The sequence below is a fragment of the Gasterosteus aculeatus genome, chromosome 3 (genome assembly GCF_964276395.1).
Source record: "Gasterosteus aculeatus chromosome 3, fGasAcu3.hap1.1, whole genome shotgun sequence".
NCBI classification, from domain to species: domain Eukaryota; kingdom Metazoa; phylum Chordata; class Actinopteri; order Perciformes; family Gasterosteidae; genus Gasterosteus; species Gasterosteus aculeatus.
Window position 1 is genome coordinate 2451409 of NC_135690.1, and position 18812 is coordinate 2470220.

Genomic DNA, 18812 nt, shown 5'->3' on the forward strand with positions numbered 1-18812 from the left:
GCACAGACTGCATGTGTTAAGACATTATTTAGATGGACTTTGGCACCTATCAGCAGCTTCTTAGACACAATTTGTTTTGAGCCGATTCCCCACAGTATTTGTAAGCAGAGTGTGCGTCTGTCTTTTTCCATTGAAATAAGTCAACTGTCAGAGATGATAATGCTTAGTGGGCAGCTCACTACCATCTTTCGTCGGATTGATCTGTATAGCGAGAGAGCGTCACGGTAAAACCCACAGCACTGGGGCCTAAAACACACATCACTTTTTTGTTGTTTAATTTGAATTCAGCACAGATCATTTGTAAAGATTATTCACTTGAAGTAATAGGACAACGAAAACCCCGCATAGTGCAAGAGTCACACTGCAGTAGAGATGAGGTCTGAACTTGAGTGGGTGTGTGTCCCCTTTTACTCACTTTTGCCCCTTCAGGTCCCATCAACTCAGAGTTGTATCTCCACTGCGGTCTGTCTTGGTCTCTTGGGTCAGAGGAGCTCAGTTGGAAAAATACAAAGGAATCAGAAAATCAAAGTCTTGCACAGCGGGGCAATGAATTATTGTGCGGCGGAAGGACATTCCCTGCTCTGACCCTGTCCCTGCATGTCAATGTGCACAAGTCAGTTTGATGTTTTGTATTATTCCTCTTTATGTTGACATAAACACAGACATGGTGGTGCAGTAATGTCGTGAGAACAGACATCAGAGAAATAATGAGGAGTTGTAGAATACACGCATTAACTTGCTCCAACCGAACTTTTTGCCCTGTGCCATTTGCATTTGGCGTCTGCGTATGACCTCTGGGTCCTTCCCCTGTCCCTCTCAGAGTGTCCTCAGCTCCGATTCAGTGGCCCATCCCTTTCCCATAACCCCGGGCTGATGCCTGGGACCTCAGCATGACCTCTCTCTGTGAGCCTGCTTCCTTGTGTTGTGTGTGTGCGTCCATGTGAGGGAAAGAGAAAACAACAGCAATCATATCGCAGGAGCCGTGCGTCATTTATTCTCTTTGCTGATATGCTTGGATTGCCAGACTTTGGCATTAATATGTGATACTATATAATATAATATGGAGGCAAAAATGTGATTTTTTTATTGGCCTCACTGTGCAACTCAACGTGCCTCTGAGTGAAGAGTGTTTATGCGTTTCGGCCTCCTCAAGTTTAAGTTTTATGGTTTGTATTTTTGTGAAATACGCTTCTAACTGCTTTCAATCCCCATCACTTTTCACAGGAGGGACACAGTTTTACGGCCTCGCCCTTTCTGTTTTGTTCCAGCCGGTGGATTGGGCTGAGCTAATATAATTAAAATGCCACAATAGGCACGTTTTACTGGAGCGGTTCCTACTGGCCGAGGTAGACAGAGCGCACCCACTAACCTCTGTGCTTGCCCATTGGCAAGGCATCAAACTCATAGCGGGAGAGGTGGAGGAGAAACAGAGCGCTGAACCTGCTGTGCAGGGGGAAAGGAAGTTTGGATGCGAAAACAATGACTGGAAGGAGATGTGCACTGTCGGGCGGATGAAGGGAGAAAATGAGGGATTGTGGGTCAGTGGCTGCAGGAAGAAGTCGCTTTAGGAGAGCTCTCAGCCTTTGTGACTTAATTGCATCTATGAGCCTGTTTGAAGTCCTCACTGCTGCGTGTCTGGGTGGTAAGCCAATAGCGGTCGCTGTGGTCCGCGTGTGTGTTTGCCTCTCGAGTATTTCTGTATTTCTGTTTACAGGGATTTCTGACGCGGCACGCAAGCTGACAAAAAGTACAAAACCCCAAAATCATGTCGGCACCAGTGATTATATTCACATGTGAATATGAATACCACACAGCCCGAAACAAAAAAACAGTCGACAATAAATGCTCCAGGAAGAAAATTTCTTCTCTGCCGTCATAAAATGGCTTTTGAAAAGACACGATAACTATATGGGAAGTGCTCGGCACGCGCTCCGTGTTGCTTATCGCGGTGTCGCAATCGCTGTCTCTGCCTGTGTCAACAGTCTGGTTCCTATTAAAGTTTGTTTTGGGGTTTCAGTTCAGTTTTTCAGGTTTAAGCGTACAAAATGAGGTTGCAGTATTCATCCAATCCCTCGTGTGTAAAAGTGGGAATTTGATAGGCGGCACAAACTTCAATGTGCTTATGCCAAAGAAAACCCTGATTCTCACTTACAAAGTGAGGCTCAACACTCTGGGTCCTGTAACTTCCCCTTTGCTCTCTGTACAAAGGGACTAGACTTATATTCTCAGGTTTAAACAGTCTCATATATACAAACCATATCAGAAACACTTACTGACTCGCTCAGTACGCTGTGCATTTTTTAACGCTTTTCAAAAGGATGAGAGAAAATGCACTTTCAAACCTCCGCTTTGATCCGTCGCTCTGTAGCCGTGGTGACACAGGATTACGGCCTTATAGCCCATCACATTTTCTGTGTGCCACAGGCGGCTCGCGCTCTACACCCGATACGTTCACAGACCCAACACACATCCATGCGCACACAGCATGATCATGTCTGACTTACAGGGCTGAACCCTCTGTAATGACTATTTTTAGGGACACGGTTATCCTTTTTCCTGGGGGATACAGCAGACTTTACCGATGTCAGTAAGAGCTTGATTGAGTGCAGATTTTTGTATGAATTGTGAGCCGAGTTTTGTGTGATGTAATGTAAACCTACCAGGCTGAATTTGGGGCCAGTGGCGAGCGTCGGCAAGGATTGAGTTTTAGTGCGGATGTGTGTACCGGTTTGGGCTTTCAGTGTGTGGTATTTACCATCCGAGTGAGATTCTGAACAAGAAGTCTGGTTTGAATCCAACTGCGAGTTGAAGCGTTAGTCCAAGTTGTCAGTATGTGTGTTTAAAATGAAAATGAATGACAGGTACGGGAGGAGAGAGGGAAAGCCAACAAAACCAGCTCTGTACAAACAACAAAAGTACAGTACACTACTGTGGAGGGTGTTGCGTGCGTGCGTGTGTGTGTGTGTGTGTGTGTGCGCGCATGCCTCTGATCTGTGTTCAGTGTGTGTGTGTGTGTGTGGTAACCTGAGACCAAAGAGAAAACGTTCCTAGAATTCCGGGTGGGTTTGGTGTCGTGGCCCGCTCACTGGAGCCCCCCCCGAGTGGTGCTGGGAATGCGGCCTCCACACGGAGGAGCTCGAGAATGAAGGGAAAGTACCGCCCGTGCGTTTGAGCCGGCGCAGCTAAGCATCTCATCCCAGCAGGCCTTTTCCTGTGAAGTGTTGGTGACAGAAAATGAATGTGTATTAAAAAAGGTTACAGATTGACACGAGATAAGAATCCAGCGATGGGAAATGAGGGCTTCCGTTTTACAGTGTGTGTGTTCGAGTGACGGTAGGTGATGGGCCCTCCCTGTTTGGACAGTTTATGGAGGCAAATACTTGTTTGTTTCCCTGTCAGATGGAAAGCAATAGAGAGCAGTATTCCACATGTAGAACACTTTTTTGATCCTTGTAACTTCAGATCTGAAACAGAAAATACAGATGAAAAAACCCCGAAAGTAGTTCATTGTATTTCTTGGAGGTGATGACAAGGACACCAACATAGTACCGCCTCCTGTATCCAGAATGTGACTTTTCTGTAGCCTTAAACTCTCACCAGCCCCATGCGTAATCCCTGTCGATAAGAGGTCTGGCAAAATTACAAATGCTTTGTAATTTATTGTAGTGGTAAAGACCCCAAAAAATGCCAGGGAGGGGCTAATCTATAAAAAGGGATCCTGCCAATGACGCTGCACTCCAGGGACACATTTGCTCAGTTATAGTCCAAGCCTCTGAACCCAAAACCCAGACGTATGATGATGTGTCCAGTTTACAATCTGTGGGTGATTGACGGATACGCCTGATCACGACAAAACATGGTACTAATCACTGGGACTGCTGCCAAGAAAGCAATTTTGGTAATGGGTTCGTCAATGCCACCATCTGCCTGACTTCATTTGGATAACTGCCCTTTGCCCTTTCCTCCTCTGCCTGCAGCATGGTCACTCCTCTCACTCATTTGCCTTCACAGAAGTTTGCACAATCTTGCCGTGTATAATAAGTACATAATCCCATATATGTTATTCTGGTGTCAAGTAACTGTAGCTAAGCTGCCTCCCTATCGCTCCATCTACAATATGATCTCAAATGTCCACCTCACCGAGCGCCTGGGGGCCATTTCTACATGTGTGAGAGTGCGTGGGGGGGGGGGGTATGCCGATGTTCTGATTAAATACAAATTTAGTAGATGCACTGCATGGTTGTCTGTCTGTGTGCGCATGTGTTGTCCTGGCAGAGGGGTGTGTGTGTGTGTGTGTGTGTGTGTGTGTGTGTGTGTGTACCCTTTGCAGCAGCAGAGAGTCTGACCCCTGACCCCCATCACTCAACACCCTTGCAAGCCCTCTCCCTGTGTGCTGGCATGTCTCAGTGTGTGGACGCCTGTGTGTTTGTTGCCTTGAGTCAAATGTACTCGACGTTGGAGGTGAAACTGGACTGTTTGCACTGAGTGCTCTTTGCTTACACAGGCGGTATATACAGTAGAGAGTCCAGATGCGACAGTGAGCCTCCCTCTTTGCGTGTTGGTCCATGTTTATGGTTTCTTCACGCAAATGGAAGCCAAGCTGTGATCAACCAGCCAGTAGGTAGAACATTTTATGGAAGCGCGTAATGTCATGACCTATTTTATCTTTCGGTTTCATCCGCGGTGACACGCTTGAATTGTTTTTTAAGTTTACAATAGAGCTGTCAACCTTAAGCACAAGATCACGCCACTGTGGCCCGGATCAGACAGACAGACCGACCAACAGGTGGTCGTACCACACCAGAGGGCCGCGGTCTGCTCCGCCCGTCTGCGCTCCGGGGCAAAGTTTACTCTCCTGGCTCTGCCCCTGCCTGCCCTTGTCTGCCTTCCATACACCAACTGCCCCTCCAGCTCCCCCCAGACCTCTAACCTCAGTTATCCATGCCCTCCTCGGCATGTGGGCATGTGGCTGGATGGGGGGGGAGGGGGGGATGCTTCAACACTCTGGGTCCTGTAATTTCCCCTTTGCTCTCTCCTCCATTCACATGCTCTGATGCTGACCTTTGTTTGTTTCTTTAGCGTCCGTGCTCTGTCCTTGTCATCAATTTTGAGTCTTGGTTCAGTCCATCTGTCCATCGTGCCTTCTCTGTCCCTTCCTCCTATGCACGTCCAAGTGTCCCTTTGGTTCTTTCTGAAACAAACATGCACCGAAGTTAAAAGAGTAGGAGTTGGCTGTTAAAACCGATGCTGCCATCTACTGGGAAATAAATGTAATTGAAGAATTTATATTCCTCATCCATTTACAGAAGACCAAGGGGGGCACTTTGGGATAAAGGGTTAGTTACTATTTTAAATGTATACATAGAGCATTAGGATGCTCTAATTAAATTAATCTCTGGCACTGTCGACCATGATTGTTAAATTAACTCATTGTCTTCGAACCATAAAAGGAAACTAGTTTTGCATTGAATTGATATGCCTGTGTAGTTAAATCTGTGAAAATGGACGCTTTGTGTGTGTGTGTGTGTTTTTGAGGGCCCCCGAGAGGCGTGTGAGTGTGCACATGTACAAGAGAAAAATGGTTACCTTGGTCAGGAAGTGATGCTCGCCTGCATGTGATTTGCGGGTGTGGGACAAGACTCGTTCTTGTTCCTGCCGATCTAATTGGGCCGCATAATCTTTTCCCCGAAGTCTGTGCGGTCTGTTGAGTCAGCCTGCAGTGCGTTCGCTGGTGCGTCGGCGAGGTGGGGATCAGTTACACCCAGTGACAGACACGGTCGTGACAGTCAGGCCTGGGAATGTCCTCAAAGCAAACCACCGGCAAATTACAGCTGTAATCCATGGAACTGCCCCCTGTCAAAGCGTGCATCGAAGGCTTTTAACAATAGAGCCTTGTTTTTTATCTCAAACTAATTTGTAACCCGTTTAACGTTCATGTAACCAAGTAGTCACATTGACTGGTAGTCGGGGAAAGGACTGCTCTACCTCACTTACTATGAATAAAGTGTATTAAATGAGCTTGGCGTTATAGTTGTGAATAACAATTTCAGTGGCTAAATTAAACAGCAAGTTGAGACCAACAGCAAGTTGGTCTCAACTTGCTGTTGTTTTTTATTGTTGATTGTGTCAATTCTGATCTTCAATTTTTTTTAGAAAATCTATCTTTGTGAACTATTAAAATACATGCATGTGTCTTCATTCTAACCATCTAGCAGTACTGCAGCATTCCACCAGATGGCTCCCTGCTGCCCACCAGTGGCTAGTTGAATGGTCATGACAAGGTGTAATGTTGTCTCTGCATGCCTGTAACATCAAAACACATATCAGATTATGGGCATTGAGTTGAGGTTAATTACGTTTCGGTCACAATCTCCTCCATGTCGAGGACACTCAACCGCGACCAGCTGAAACTCCAGAAGTGAGTTGCCCGAAAAAACAGCAACGAGATTGGGACTAACAGAGGTCATCAGAGAGGTTTAGGGGTCCGAGCTTTAATTTTGAATGTTAAAAAATGTACATTTTGACTAATATTATAAATATTTTCCTTTGGCCACGGCAGCAATATTTAAACCCACAACTAGACACTTAACATTGCTTAATGATGCTAAATGCACATTTGCCTGGTTCTCCTGACTCTCAAACTCAGATGATGGCTTTTCAGTTCGCAGCATTTGCCACACGGGCGCAGTGTGGGAGCATATTATGCTCTAGTCAGACCGGCAACCAAGTGTGCTGTCCAAAAATGTAGTCAAATTACAGTCATTTATATTTTGTGATTTTCTTTCTGCATGAAGAAGTATCTTATCCCTTCATTACGATGTCAGTGCTTTTTAGGCAGAACTAAGTACAGGGAGGACATGTTGGATCTGGTGGCTCTGTACAGCGAGTAGGAGAGTACATACATTACGCTGTCCTGCAACGGATGATTTGCTAATGTCAGGATTTGTTTTCACTGCCACGGTGATGAGAAGAAGGGAGAGCGAGTTTGTGTGTGTGTGTGTTTGAGAGAGAGAGCAGGACAGCGATTGGTAGAGCGGCGTGTTGGCCAGAGCAAGTGACTTATACTGAATTAATTCAGCTCTCTGACGCGATTGTTAGATAAATCGATACTTGTTCATTAGCCTGTTGTAGCATTGAAATGAAACACGCTCGGCTGTGTTGGGGCCTATAATGGGCTCATGATGAGCCAAACTGGATATTGTAAACATCACGCAGGGCGAAGACAGGAATAGAAATAGACGAGTTGAATTATAACCCGGGGATGAGTATCAAACGCCTCCCGGGTACAAGGTAATCACAGTATGTGATTACCCAGAAGTGTATTTGCATGCTAAGTGAATCACTGTGCCTCGTCACGAATCATTTTCCCATCTCTGTCTCTTTAATCTCACTTCCCTCCCTCTCGCTCGCTCAGTCCCTGTTGCCGCTCTCTCCACGGCCTGGGCCTTGGTCACGGTGACCTAGAGAGCATACCAAGGCAGGACCAGACATGGGTTGAGCCGTGGCCCACAACACTCATTGAGGAAGCCTACAGCTGGGCCGGCTTGCGACCACAAACAAGGACTCATGGCAACTTCTGGATTTAAACTTTTTTTTCCCAGGAGTCAGGAATTGCAAGCGTTGCCTCTGTCGGCAGTACACACCCTTAACCAGATCTACTTCCCCCCAAAAAATGAGCAGTAGTTTTGGGGTTTTTATGTTAGTTTGGTACTGAGCATTTCCAGCGCTGGTCACTGTAAATGGAGGGAAATGCGCATGCAACAATAATGCAAGAAACCTGACTTGACGATACGAGCACACATCCCATATTCCTCTCAGGAGTACTCAGTGAAAGAGCCACGTGTTGGTAGTCATAGTCAAATTGGAAACAGGGTGGAAGAGCAATATTGATCGGAAACTTGACCTGACCGTATGTTTTTTAAATGGTATCAAAGACATCCAAATATACAGCATGAAAGGAGCCATTCATAAGCGCAGCAACACATTTTATTGGACTGTGGAGGACAAGCTTTCACTACGTAATAACCATGGGTAATTTGATCCGTTACACCTTCCGCCAAATAGCCGTTACCGTGCGACCGCGCAACGAGCCAGCCTGGCCTCGGTCGGATCACCCTGGGACCTCTTAAGAAGGGGCACGGCAGTCGTGCGTAATTTCCAACCACGCAGCCACAAACCGAGCCATATTTTCACTGGTCTGCGGCGCCACACAGACAGATATGCTGCCAGCTCAGCACAGGTGTCGTGCCTCAGGTGAAGTCCAAGACGATTCATTGACGCAAACGTCCCGGGCTAAAACGCGTCACCGTAGCTGAAATGACGAGAGCCTGCAGTGCGTGTAACTGGAGTGAGAACGTCGTGCTGCAGTCGCTGCAGGTGGTTGGTTCCGAACGCAGGGCGGCAGGACCAACAAGGAGGTCACAAGATGATATGACTAAGAGTAGAAAAGCTATGTTTATGTCAGCCTTGTGAGGCGTGTTTTTAAAAAATCCAATAATTTGAGGGTTTTAGAGGGTAAGATGCTTTTATTTATAAACTAATCTCATAAAATACTGAAAAAAGGATCTACTAGAAAATGAAAAGAGTTTGACACCGGGCCACTGGGAAGGCTCGTCAGGGTCCAGCTGGTTCCTCTCGTCTGTCCTGGGCTCTTTATGGACCCCACCGCCTAAAATCAATACAACATATTATGCTAGACATGTATATAACAACCCAATCTACACAGCGATATGACCTAATGTCCTCCTGATGACAGTCACACAAAAATAGTTGTTAGTCCACCTCACATTTGTCCTAATGTTTATGTTTCTCTTGCAAATTCCTTGTTTGGTTGATGTGGTAGCAACTGGTAGTTGTATGTATTCTGCAACAAGACGTTACACGTAGAGAATTGCTTTGTTTTAAAGGGTCCCAGGTACGTCAAAGGTTGGGAAGCGGTGGTCTATATAAACATGCTGTAAGTTGAGGACATCAGCATTCACATCTAGGAGGAAGAACACGGTTGGATGAAGCAAAGATGAATGTTAATGTAGGCAAAGCAAGATTAAAGAGTTTCGTGTCAGCTCGTGATTAGGCATGCAGGCGTTTCCCGAACCCTCGGAGCAGCTAGTCAGTATGAAATCATCAAAACAGCTTCTAACATACTTCAAAACAAGAAAGATGAGACTGGGTTCAGTGGAGGACTACGGTTTTCATCTTGTTCTGGAGCTGCCGACATCGCTGCCTGTGCGGCCACCTTAGACTCCGCCCACACATCTGACTCATCATCCAATCCGGAAGCTTGCCAGACGGCAAAGAAGCATGACCGGGACAAATCTGAGTGACTGGGAGCTTCACCAAATTTGGACAAACAACTAACTTTTCTCATTTCCTGGAACTTCAGTCAAAAGAAAATCTGACCAGGCTTATCTGGTGTTATTCTAAGCAGATGAACTTGAAATAACCTTTCTCAAAGTCAACCCCATTTTCCACAGTGTCATGGTGTCCCTCAGCATCCATTAGGTTTGTCCTCTCATCGGGACAATCCTGTCCATAGAACGGTTTATTTTCCAAATCCCCACGCCGCCAGCTGGAACTAAGAGGAGATGTCAGGAAGAAGGAAGGAGGAGGCAGATGAAAGGGAGTGTAGATAAAAAAGAAAAGTGTGCATGGTACTGCTGGGACTCCCGAGCGAATGCAGCTCCTGGTGGCGTTTAGAGTGTTTCGTGTGATCACCGGCTGGGTTACTAAAGATGGCAATGACAACAAAGAGAGAGTCCGGCAGCGGGCAGAGGACAAAAAATAGAGCATTGGGAGAAAAGCACAGTTTGAGCTTTGCCTTCCCCGCGGATGCCTCCTCCAGATCTGTTGCACATTTCACGATTGGAGCGTTTCCTTTCCGATGAAGTCGTCTTTAAAGCACAGCGAAGTTTCACCACACTCTGCAGTTTGGACATCGTCCATAAAAGCAGCCGGAGATCTTGCTGCTGCTTAATTTTGTAAATAACTCTCATGTTTGAAATACTTTTTTTAGCTGTGTTTATCGTTGGGAACTTGCCATAAACTCCAGTCCCAGCACAAGGGCTTGTGGTAAGCGTGTGTGTGTGTCTGTTTTTTCACATTGCACTAAAAGGGGCACCCGGCTCGCAAAACATTCGGACGCGTTTGCACATGTCGCACGGGACGGCATGTGCACATAATGTCATGTTGATTAAATGTGTGCGACGTGGCTTTCGACCAATTGTATGTTCCCAAGCGCGGTGTTGGTACAGGGGAATGGCTGCTAATGTCACACAGCGTGTGAGAACAGACTGGCCTTTAAGACAAAAACCTCCTGCTCAGAGTATTTCAACACATCCGAGCCCTGCTCGTAAAGTTAGCTGGCTGCAAACGTCCGCGCAGCCCCTCCCTCGCTCCCACTACCGGATTCACTGGTGACCTCAGGTCCTCTTGTTCCAGCAAGAGGGACTTGTATTGTATCTTTTATGTCACGGACATAGTGGGGATGTTTACTGGTGCTCCTTGAAAATAAAAATTGGGAAGCCTGCAATGTGCAAACGTGATGTGAGTATTATCTTGGATGAAAGATATTAGTACATTTCAGCAGGTAAACAGCAGGAATAACCATGTAAAAGAGGAATAATTTGAACACCTGTGTTAGAAAGTGTAATGAGGGTTTTGTGGTAATGCCACAAAAGGGTGACGATGACCCTGCTTGAATGCGGAGTAATCTTTGTGAGAAGCAGAGAGACAACAAATCTCACGAATTAACCAAAGCCCTGAAGATAAACGGTAGAGCTGGCACGCCCCGATGTGTATTAATCACAGGACTCAAAACATGTCAAATCTAGTACATCCAAAACAGCCGGGAGGTTGGGGAGAGGCTTTATTAATCCTGATGAACCAACAATTTGCCGTTTACCCTGACATCACCTCCACCGGCTCTAATCCCATCCCCACCTCAGCTGGAATGGTACAATGCCACAACCACAGAGATACAGACTCTCATCGCCTCTTAATCATTACTCATCGGCGCTCCTCGGTTGGCCGTGATTCAGCCTGATGTTTATTCCAGAGGAAGTGTTTATCCAAATCAATTTACATGTGGACACGTGACCTTCCCAACGATGTGTCATGTCTAATGTTTAAGATACGCAGAACACACGTCATTGAAAAAATGTAAATACTTTAGAACTGCACTGAATCATCGAAGATGACTTGTTGAATAAGTTATGGTCATATTATCAGTCATTGCACAGACGTTTTTGAATTCTAACCAGGATTTGCATTTCAGTGTTTAATACAAGTGTGTGCAACATTTATGTGAATCGGTTCGGCGGTGATTGGTCTGTATATATTTATATTACTCACTGACATCACGCTATTGATGCAGGTCATCAGGCCGTTGATAGTGAATCTAATAAACTTACACGATGAGTATTTATTCTAATTACTGAAGCAAAGATCCAGAAAAAGTGTACTTGATGTTCCTGGCACAAAATGTTACGCCTCGCGTACGCCACCTTACCTCGGCCTGCTTTCTAACCCAGATGCAAATTTTGAAGGAAAATCAACAAAAAAAAAAAAAAAATCAACAGAACTGCCTTTAATCATCTTAGAGATGATGTACAACCCGTTGCCTCCCTTCCAGATACTAGTGCATAACCTCGTTAACCGCCGTGATCTTGGCAAAGATCTCTGCTGACGGCGTGTGGTATGAATGCAATTAAGCAAATAGACATAATAAAAACCAACAGGCCTACCTGCTGTTTGTCTATTATCACCATCTTTCAAGTCTCCTGTGATCATGGTACTGTTTGTTAAACTAAACTAAAAAAAGAAACACGCGGAAAAGGTTCAGCTGAACGAAAAAGATCACGGAGGGCTGTAATGACTTTTCGCAGAAAAGAAAGTAATGGGAAACGGCGAAAGGAGACCTTACCTGCCGTTAAAGAGAAAAAACATCTAGCTAATTGAATCCCTGGTGAGTAGGCTCATTAAACATCCAGGCAGAACTGAGCACGGATGAAAGACAACCAGAATCTTCTTTAAGGCCGATCTACTACACCCGCTCACTACGGCCAACCTTCTTTCTTCCCATAATCGAATGTTTACACATCCTTGAAAGACCATAGCCAAGCTTTGTATGCACCATACACACCCAAATACAAAATGCATTTCTTTTCTTCCTTTTTTTCGCCGGTATACCTTTAAAAAAGATGAATATATCTCATTTTTAGTTTTCCGCCTTATAGCCCACAAGCATTTCTGCAGGCCTTTCAGGAAGATCGCGACTAAGCTCCGTTCGGGGTCAGCACCGGGGACGGGAGGTCACCGCCGGTCAGCGCTCCAGGCAGAGAGAGAGAGAGCGACGAGAACAGACAAGGCCGCCTTTAGGACACTGCATCAATTGGGCATTCACAGGGGGATGAGTCAATTCCACAGGGCGGATTCAGAGAGCAATGAGTCAGACGGTGTGCATACGTAGGCAGTCGGTTTGGATGTTTGTTTAGGTCGAACGTTTGAGGCCATGAGATGAGAGTACGGACTGTTGATTGCAGAAAGCGGTGATTTACTCATTAGTCATCCAACAGGGGAGTTACCGTCCCCCGCAGCGGTCTTTTATTTCGATGTTCACGGTCACATTTGAATTAATGATAAATTAATTATATTTGGACACGAGGACTAGTGAGAACTGTTTCAAAGCAAATAATATTGCCATTGGCTGGAATCTTATCAAAACATCCGCAGTCTGCTCCAGATACATCCAGAGATTTGCAGCATTGATTGTCTGTAGGGTCATCTGCTGTGGGATGTCCCGCCCCTACATGAAACGTTCCAGGCCAAACACGCTGCCAAGCTCACCCTGACATCTCACTTTTATTTGCATCCCATCCTAGGAGCTCATTTCTGCTCCAACACTGTTATCCCAAGCCAAGCCTGGAGAAGGAAAACACACAGGCCCCACCTTCTCCACCCTGCGGGGCCTTTTGATTCGCCAATTTAGCTTCTTTTTTTTTTTCTCAGAGAGGGGAACTCTAAAGTCCAAAAAGCTATCGATTGACAAAAGAATATTCAGAGCCACTGGCAATGAAGAGCTTTGAGTGTTGTCAACGCAGACAGCGCTGCATTTGTGTGTGTGGGCGCGTTAAGCTTGAGAAAGGGCTGATGGGTGTTTCCCTTTTGCAAATACACCAGAGAGAAACAAGCAATTGAATGTGGAAGACAAAAATCAACAAGAAGGGGCTCTAAAGTTATGTGCACCAGCAGAAGGTTAAAAGAGACATTTCTGCATCTTTATGGGCCCGATCAGGGGGGGGAGGAGGGAGAGTGCTGCTTCAGCACGACGAGGGAGCACGGACCTCGATGAGGCGCTGCTTAGATCACGGGCCGCAGATTGTCAAGTTCAGCACTTTTATGATTACCTCTGATTATATCCACAAGGCTCATGTATAGGACAAGTGTGCACATGCACAACCACATACAAATGCGAGCAAGTGTCCCTGAAGACATCAGTATGAACACATTCACCGTCCATAAAGACTTCATCAGCCTTGTACTGACTGCGGAAGAATCAAACGATTTGATTTTAGCACACGTCTTTCATCTGTAAGGCTGTTAATTCGCCATCGAAGAGCAGCGTTAAAATATAAGTATGATTAATGTTGATAATAGTATTAATGATGTTTAACCCCAGGAAGTATTAGTATTGAAATGAGCCTGGACAAGGAGAAGAATGAGAGAATGTGTCTCTGAACAGTGTTGAAAAAAATAGTTTTTTCTACGTCAAGCTGTAGGCTTATCATTTCACACAAGTACGTAGCTTCTTTACAGGCTATTCAATAGTATTTAGTATTTAATTAGTGAATGTGGGCAACTATTACCATTTCTTATCAACATTAATCGCTGAATAAATAATGCTTATTGATGTTCATAAGAAGCAGTATCAGGAAGGAACAACGGCACAGCTGTATCTTTATTTAGAGCCAGTGCACTACGAGCTTTCTTAATAACAATAATGAAAAAAAGGAGTTTGTGCGTGATGAAACGATTGTCGAAGTGCAAAATTGCAATAATGCAACAATAAAGCCTCAACGTACTCACCACTAATTCTTTCTTTAATAACGTTTATTTACAGAAGTGGATTTTAATGGCCTTTAATCTATAGATTATATCTAAATAATAGGGCCAGATTTCTGAAGGCTTTTGAGGAAATAAGTGTGTGTGTGCTGCCATAAACACAGTGTTGGATCTGAGTGTACTGTTCCTCAAACATCCATTCAAAAACAACAGAAATGTAATCCATTCCGTGGTTGTAACACTTTTACCGGGAAAAAGTACAACAAGGTAAATCAATTCATTCCGGAGCCTTAGCCGTGCTTTCATGTGTGCTGATACTTTGTTATTTGAGCTAAAAAGAACTTTGGTGTGTATTATCATAAATTAAAACTCTTCCCCTCTACGTTGGGCAGCTGCTGGAAGTTTGAGCTTCGCTGACATGAGCTCAACAACAGCTCTGACCGAATCAACAGCTCTAATCCCCGCGGAGCTGCAGGCCCACGGAGCCTGCCAGGGATTAAAGGGGCCAGCACACCATGTGTCTCAATTTCATTTTTACCAGTCCGAGCTCGGTCATGTTTTAGTTTCAAATGTTTTCAATCACAGAAGAACACAAAAGCTCTATCAAGGGTCTTTTGTCCATATTTGATGTGAAAGTTATTGCATAATGGAGCTTGTAATGTTTTCCGTGCAATGTCTTCTGTTTCGCCTTTGACAAATGAGCCGCCTAATGGTTTTCAGTTGGTTGTAGCAATGCCGCGGCGCGGTTAGCGAGTTTTTAAATGCAGACATTGATGGACTTTTTGATAAACTAATCTGCAGACCAAATGGAAACATGGGTTGTGTTTTAGTTTATTTAACAGTAAATTGAATCTTATTTTTCAAGCTTTTTTTTCCAAGCATAACCTGCCATAGTCCAAGAATACACGTTGGTTTTTGTTTCGGTTTGTCTGTCACCATGATTATAGGAACATCTATTGCCCAAATGAATGTAAAACTGGTTGGAAAAGTTTATCATGAGCCAAAGAAGAACCCACTACATTGTGGAGCCGATTGACCTCGGTCTGAGTCTCCATTATTGTAAACCTGCATTTGTCTAAAAACCACATCTTGTCAGATCTACTAAGAATAACTAGATATCTGCCTTCATTTGACACCCACAACCAGTTCTGTCTCTACATATATGTGACCGCCCTTCTCTCTTCCTCACAGCTACGCCGGCAGAGTTGTAGGAAATGGTCTACACGCCCAAAGGCAAAACCCGGAGGTCAAAGTTCGAAGCCCAAACCCTACACTGGCCGAAGTCAAGGAGAGGCTGGAGCTCTTCAACCAGGTAGGATCATGCAAAGAATACAGGCTTAAATAAACCACGTCGCGCCAAGGAGCTTGCTACAGTTACTGTAATACTCAGCGAGGACAACAAGAGTCAGTCAGATTAAAACGTCAAGAGTCTATTTGCGTGAGTGGTTTTCAGTATTGATAATGACACCAGGTCAAAAACTATTAGTCAGCCAAAGTGTTATGTAGTCAAAAGCACTAATGTTTTAAATGATAGGGCTTTTGTTCCATTAATATGCCTCAAACAATATGAGTTAGAGACAGAAGTGCTGAAATCACATTATTCTTAAATCCAAAGACTTTGAGTGCAGCGGCAGATATCTGAAATGAATGAATAGGATTGAGGGTGAAAGGAATTGCTGCCGAAAAAAAGAATTATTGTGGCAAGAAAAAAAGAAAAAGATATATGAGAGGCGGGTGCAAAAGGTCAGGAATGAGTGACAGATAGGCAGAGATGACACAAGCAGCTTCAAAGTGACACCGTTTGTCATGTAGATGCGGTTTAGTTCTGAAAAGGACCAGGAAGAAAAGGGCCATTTCACACAGTCCCTTGAGGCCATTAGAGGAGACAAACGGACCAGGATCCGGTTCCTCTCTGCATGTCTGCCCTTTTGTTGCCCTGAAAAGTGTCCACAAATAGAAAGGGAGAGATGCCGGGTGTACCATCTCTTTACCCTTCATTCTTCCCCCTGTATTTACCCGTAATCAACCGATTTGATTGCTTAAGTGCCTTCACACAGGAAATCTTTACTCCCACTTCTTTTGTTTTGCTCCTCTTCCACCTTATTCCACGACACGTTCCTTATCAACATGTGCACCCACCCTCCTTCATCCCCATCTCTCTCTTTATTCTCACACCCATACATTTATTTTCCATCGCCACGTGTCTTGTATCACACATATATCTCCCAGCCAGCCCCTCCACCTGTCTGCCACTGGCAGCTCAACATCATTTCTGCCCGTCCACAAAATCCCATTGTGCGTGGTGGCTGTCATCTTCCCTGTTGTCATGGCAACTATGTGGAGTTGAGCGGGTGTCCTGTTGACATTTAGAGGGTTGAAAGGCCTACCTTGACTCTAGCACAGGCAGCAGCGCTTGGCTGAGCTTTGTGTTTGTGCCAGATAAGAGCGAAGGATCACAGAGTGTTTAACTGCATGATGTGGCAGCACATCCGGAACAGTTTAACCAGGAAGAGGGGTAAATAAACTCACGCGTGTGCTCACGCCCACGTAACAAGTTTTCTCCTACGTACACGGTAAGGATTACAGATCCTTGAACGCACAACTCGGAAACATAAATACAAGTGAAGTTCTTTACTAGTTTACAGTTAGGATCAAAACTAGGAGGTCAGTCCAACATGGAAACCAACCCAAAAAGGGGGGCAGGCATAACTGTCAAGTAGGCTAACAGGGTTAGAAGAGGTGGATCAGGACCCATATCAGGATATGTCAGCGTGCATGGCAATAACACAATCTGGCAGGGGGACAAGCATAATGGAGGGGACCTAAATAGTGAGGGACTGAGGGAATGGGCTGCAGGTGAGAAGGGCGTGATGACCAGGTGAAGGGAATGAGAGATGATCGAGAGGGGAATGACGGGATAGTTCATTAAACAAGCAGGCAGAATGGAAACAACTCATGGTGGAGCATCAGAGAAGAAACTGACACTTTAACGGTTGAAAAAAGAACTCAAAGGTTCCCACATATTAAATATTCAGGGCATAAATATAGCATCAAAACGTATTTTCAATGTACCGATACAGAGGAATGTCTACCTGATTCATCATCTGTTATAATACGAGCTTCTCTGTGCTTTGTTTACATGGATGGGCCACCTCGCTTGCTTTGCAATGCACGCTAGTTCAAGCGTGCACCGACCGTCCGCTTCCTCCTCGGAAAAACACCGTTAGCGTCGCTAGCACTAAAAGCGTCGAGCCACCGGCTCATCAGATAAGAGCTGGAGGCAATAGGTATGCTCGATAGTTTGTATTGAGCACCATTAAAAACTAGTTTATTTCTTAAAAATGTGAACTATTGCCATTCCCTTATGACTTTGACTAACCCTATCCAGTATTATCCATGAGATATTAGATCCTCCACTGAGATGTGCTCATCCCGTCCCGTCTAAGCGGCCTGCGACAGGCTTAACTCCCCGAATTTCTTTCTTTCTGCTACTTTTTAACTGAGCATAGTGAAGTGAAAATGAAAATGTCATTATTGCCCTCCATCTCTGTCTCTTTCTGCTGGCCTGTAGATATTCAGTGCAATGAATTGTTATTTTAACGTTATTAAAGTGGGTGTAAATCACGATCATGTTCAAATCGCCTTACAATGAAACTGTCATTTGGTTTACTTATTTGCCAGCAAACGAGGTCCTCACTTGTCCCCGGCTCTCTTTACCCTTGCTGCACAGCCCTTAACAGATGTTTGGAGACAGGACCGTTATATAAGATTCTTCCAGGTGGGCGAGTCAGTTCACAAATAAGTTCCTATTCAGGTTGATTTTGGCACGCCCATCTGGTTCCCTCTCTAACATACAAACTAGACGCCCTTGGTGCTTTTTAGGATGTAAAGTTAATTGCAGTTCAATCAGGAGGGCGCAGTTTACAAATATAAAGTATTGTGGATCCATACAGTTACATTTGTCTGTGCAGACTCCATAGTTTGGAACTGAAGGCTGAGGTCAGTGATTGTGAACTTTAAACAACGTTGACAAGTTGATGACAATTAGTAATTAGCAATATGGATTAATAAGAGTCGCAGCTGTTGGCATAGAAAAGACCCCTCATTGTTTTATGTTTGTTCTAATCCTGCAAATACACAAAGGCGGCCTGGCTTGGCCTATTTGGAACGTTTGAGATCTTAGCAGCCGATGAGCTGAGTGCTTGGCATTAATCATCAACGTCTTTTATAATGGCGAGTTAATAAAAATAGCCGGTAAAGGATTTCTGATTACATCTTTAAAAGAATGTATTACTTTGACCCTCTAGTCTGTTATTATTAAACGGCAGGCCAATTGAAAAGTTGGGCAACAGAGTATAACAAACCTGACCTTGATGTAAGAAAAAGCTTAAGAGAAAGAAACATTGCTATTGAGATGTTTTCCATGGATGAATCCAACTAAGGTGTGGACTTATTTTGGTTACCTTTGTGTTACTTTCCTTTAATCCTTTTTTTCTACTTTAATTTCATGTCACGTCTAGAATTATACGTCTCTGGATATTTGTTCTTTCGTCCTTGGAGCTTGTTTGGATCATGATTTTCACTCAAAGTAAAATTTTAAAAATTACAAATTAGACGGCTTGGATTGATTTTAAATGCATGAAATCTCTTTATACGTTTAATGTATTCCACGTATTTCAATGAAATCCCAATCTGACCAATTTCCAAACATGAATAAAGCCCATTTAGATTATTGATGTGTATATATTTACCTC

General features: G+C 44.5%; 1 protein-coding gene across 2 annotated transcripts in view; it reads left to right on the forward strand.

Moving 5' to 3' along the window:
• The window catches only part of gpc5c (glypican 5c), a 79603-nt gene that overhangs the window by 38283 nt on the left and 22508 nt on the right, over window positions 1–18812 (forward strand). For both annotated transcript variants that reach the window (XM_040171824.2, XM_040171825.2), the window contains one exon: window positions 15250–15370. In XM_040171824.2, the coding sequence (XP_040027758.2) occupies window positions 15250–15370 (121 nt within the window). The remainder of the gene's footprint in view (window positions 1–15249; window positions 15371–18812) is intronic.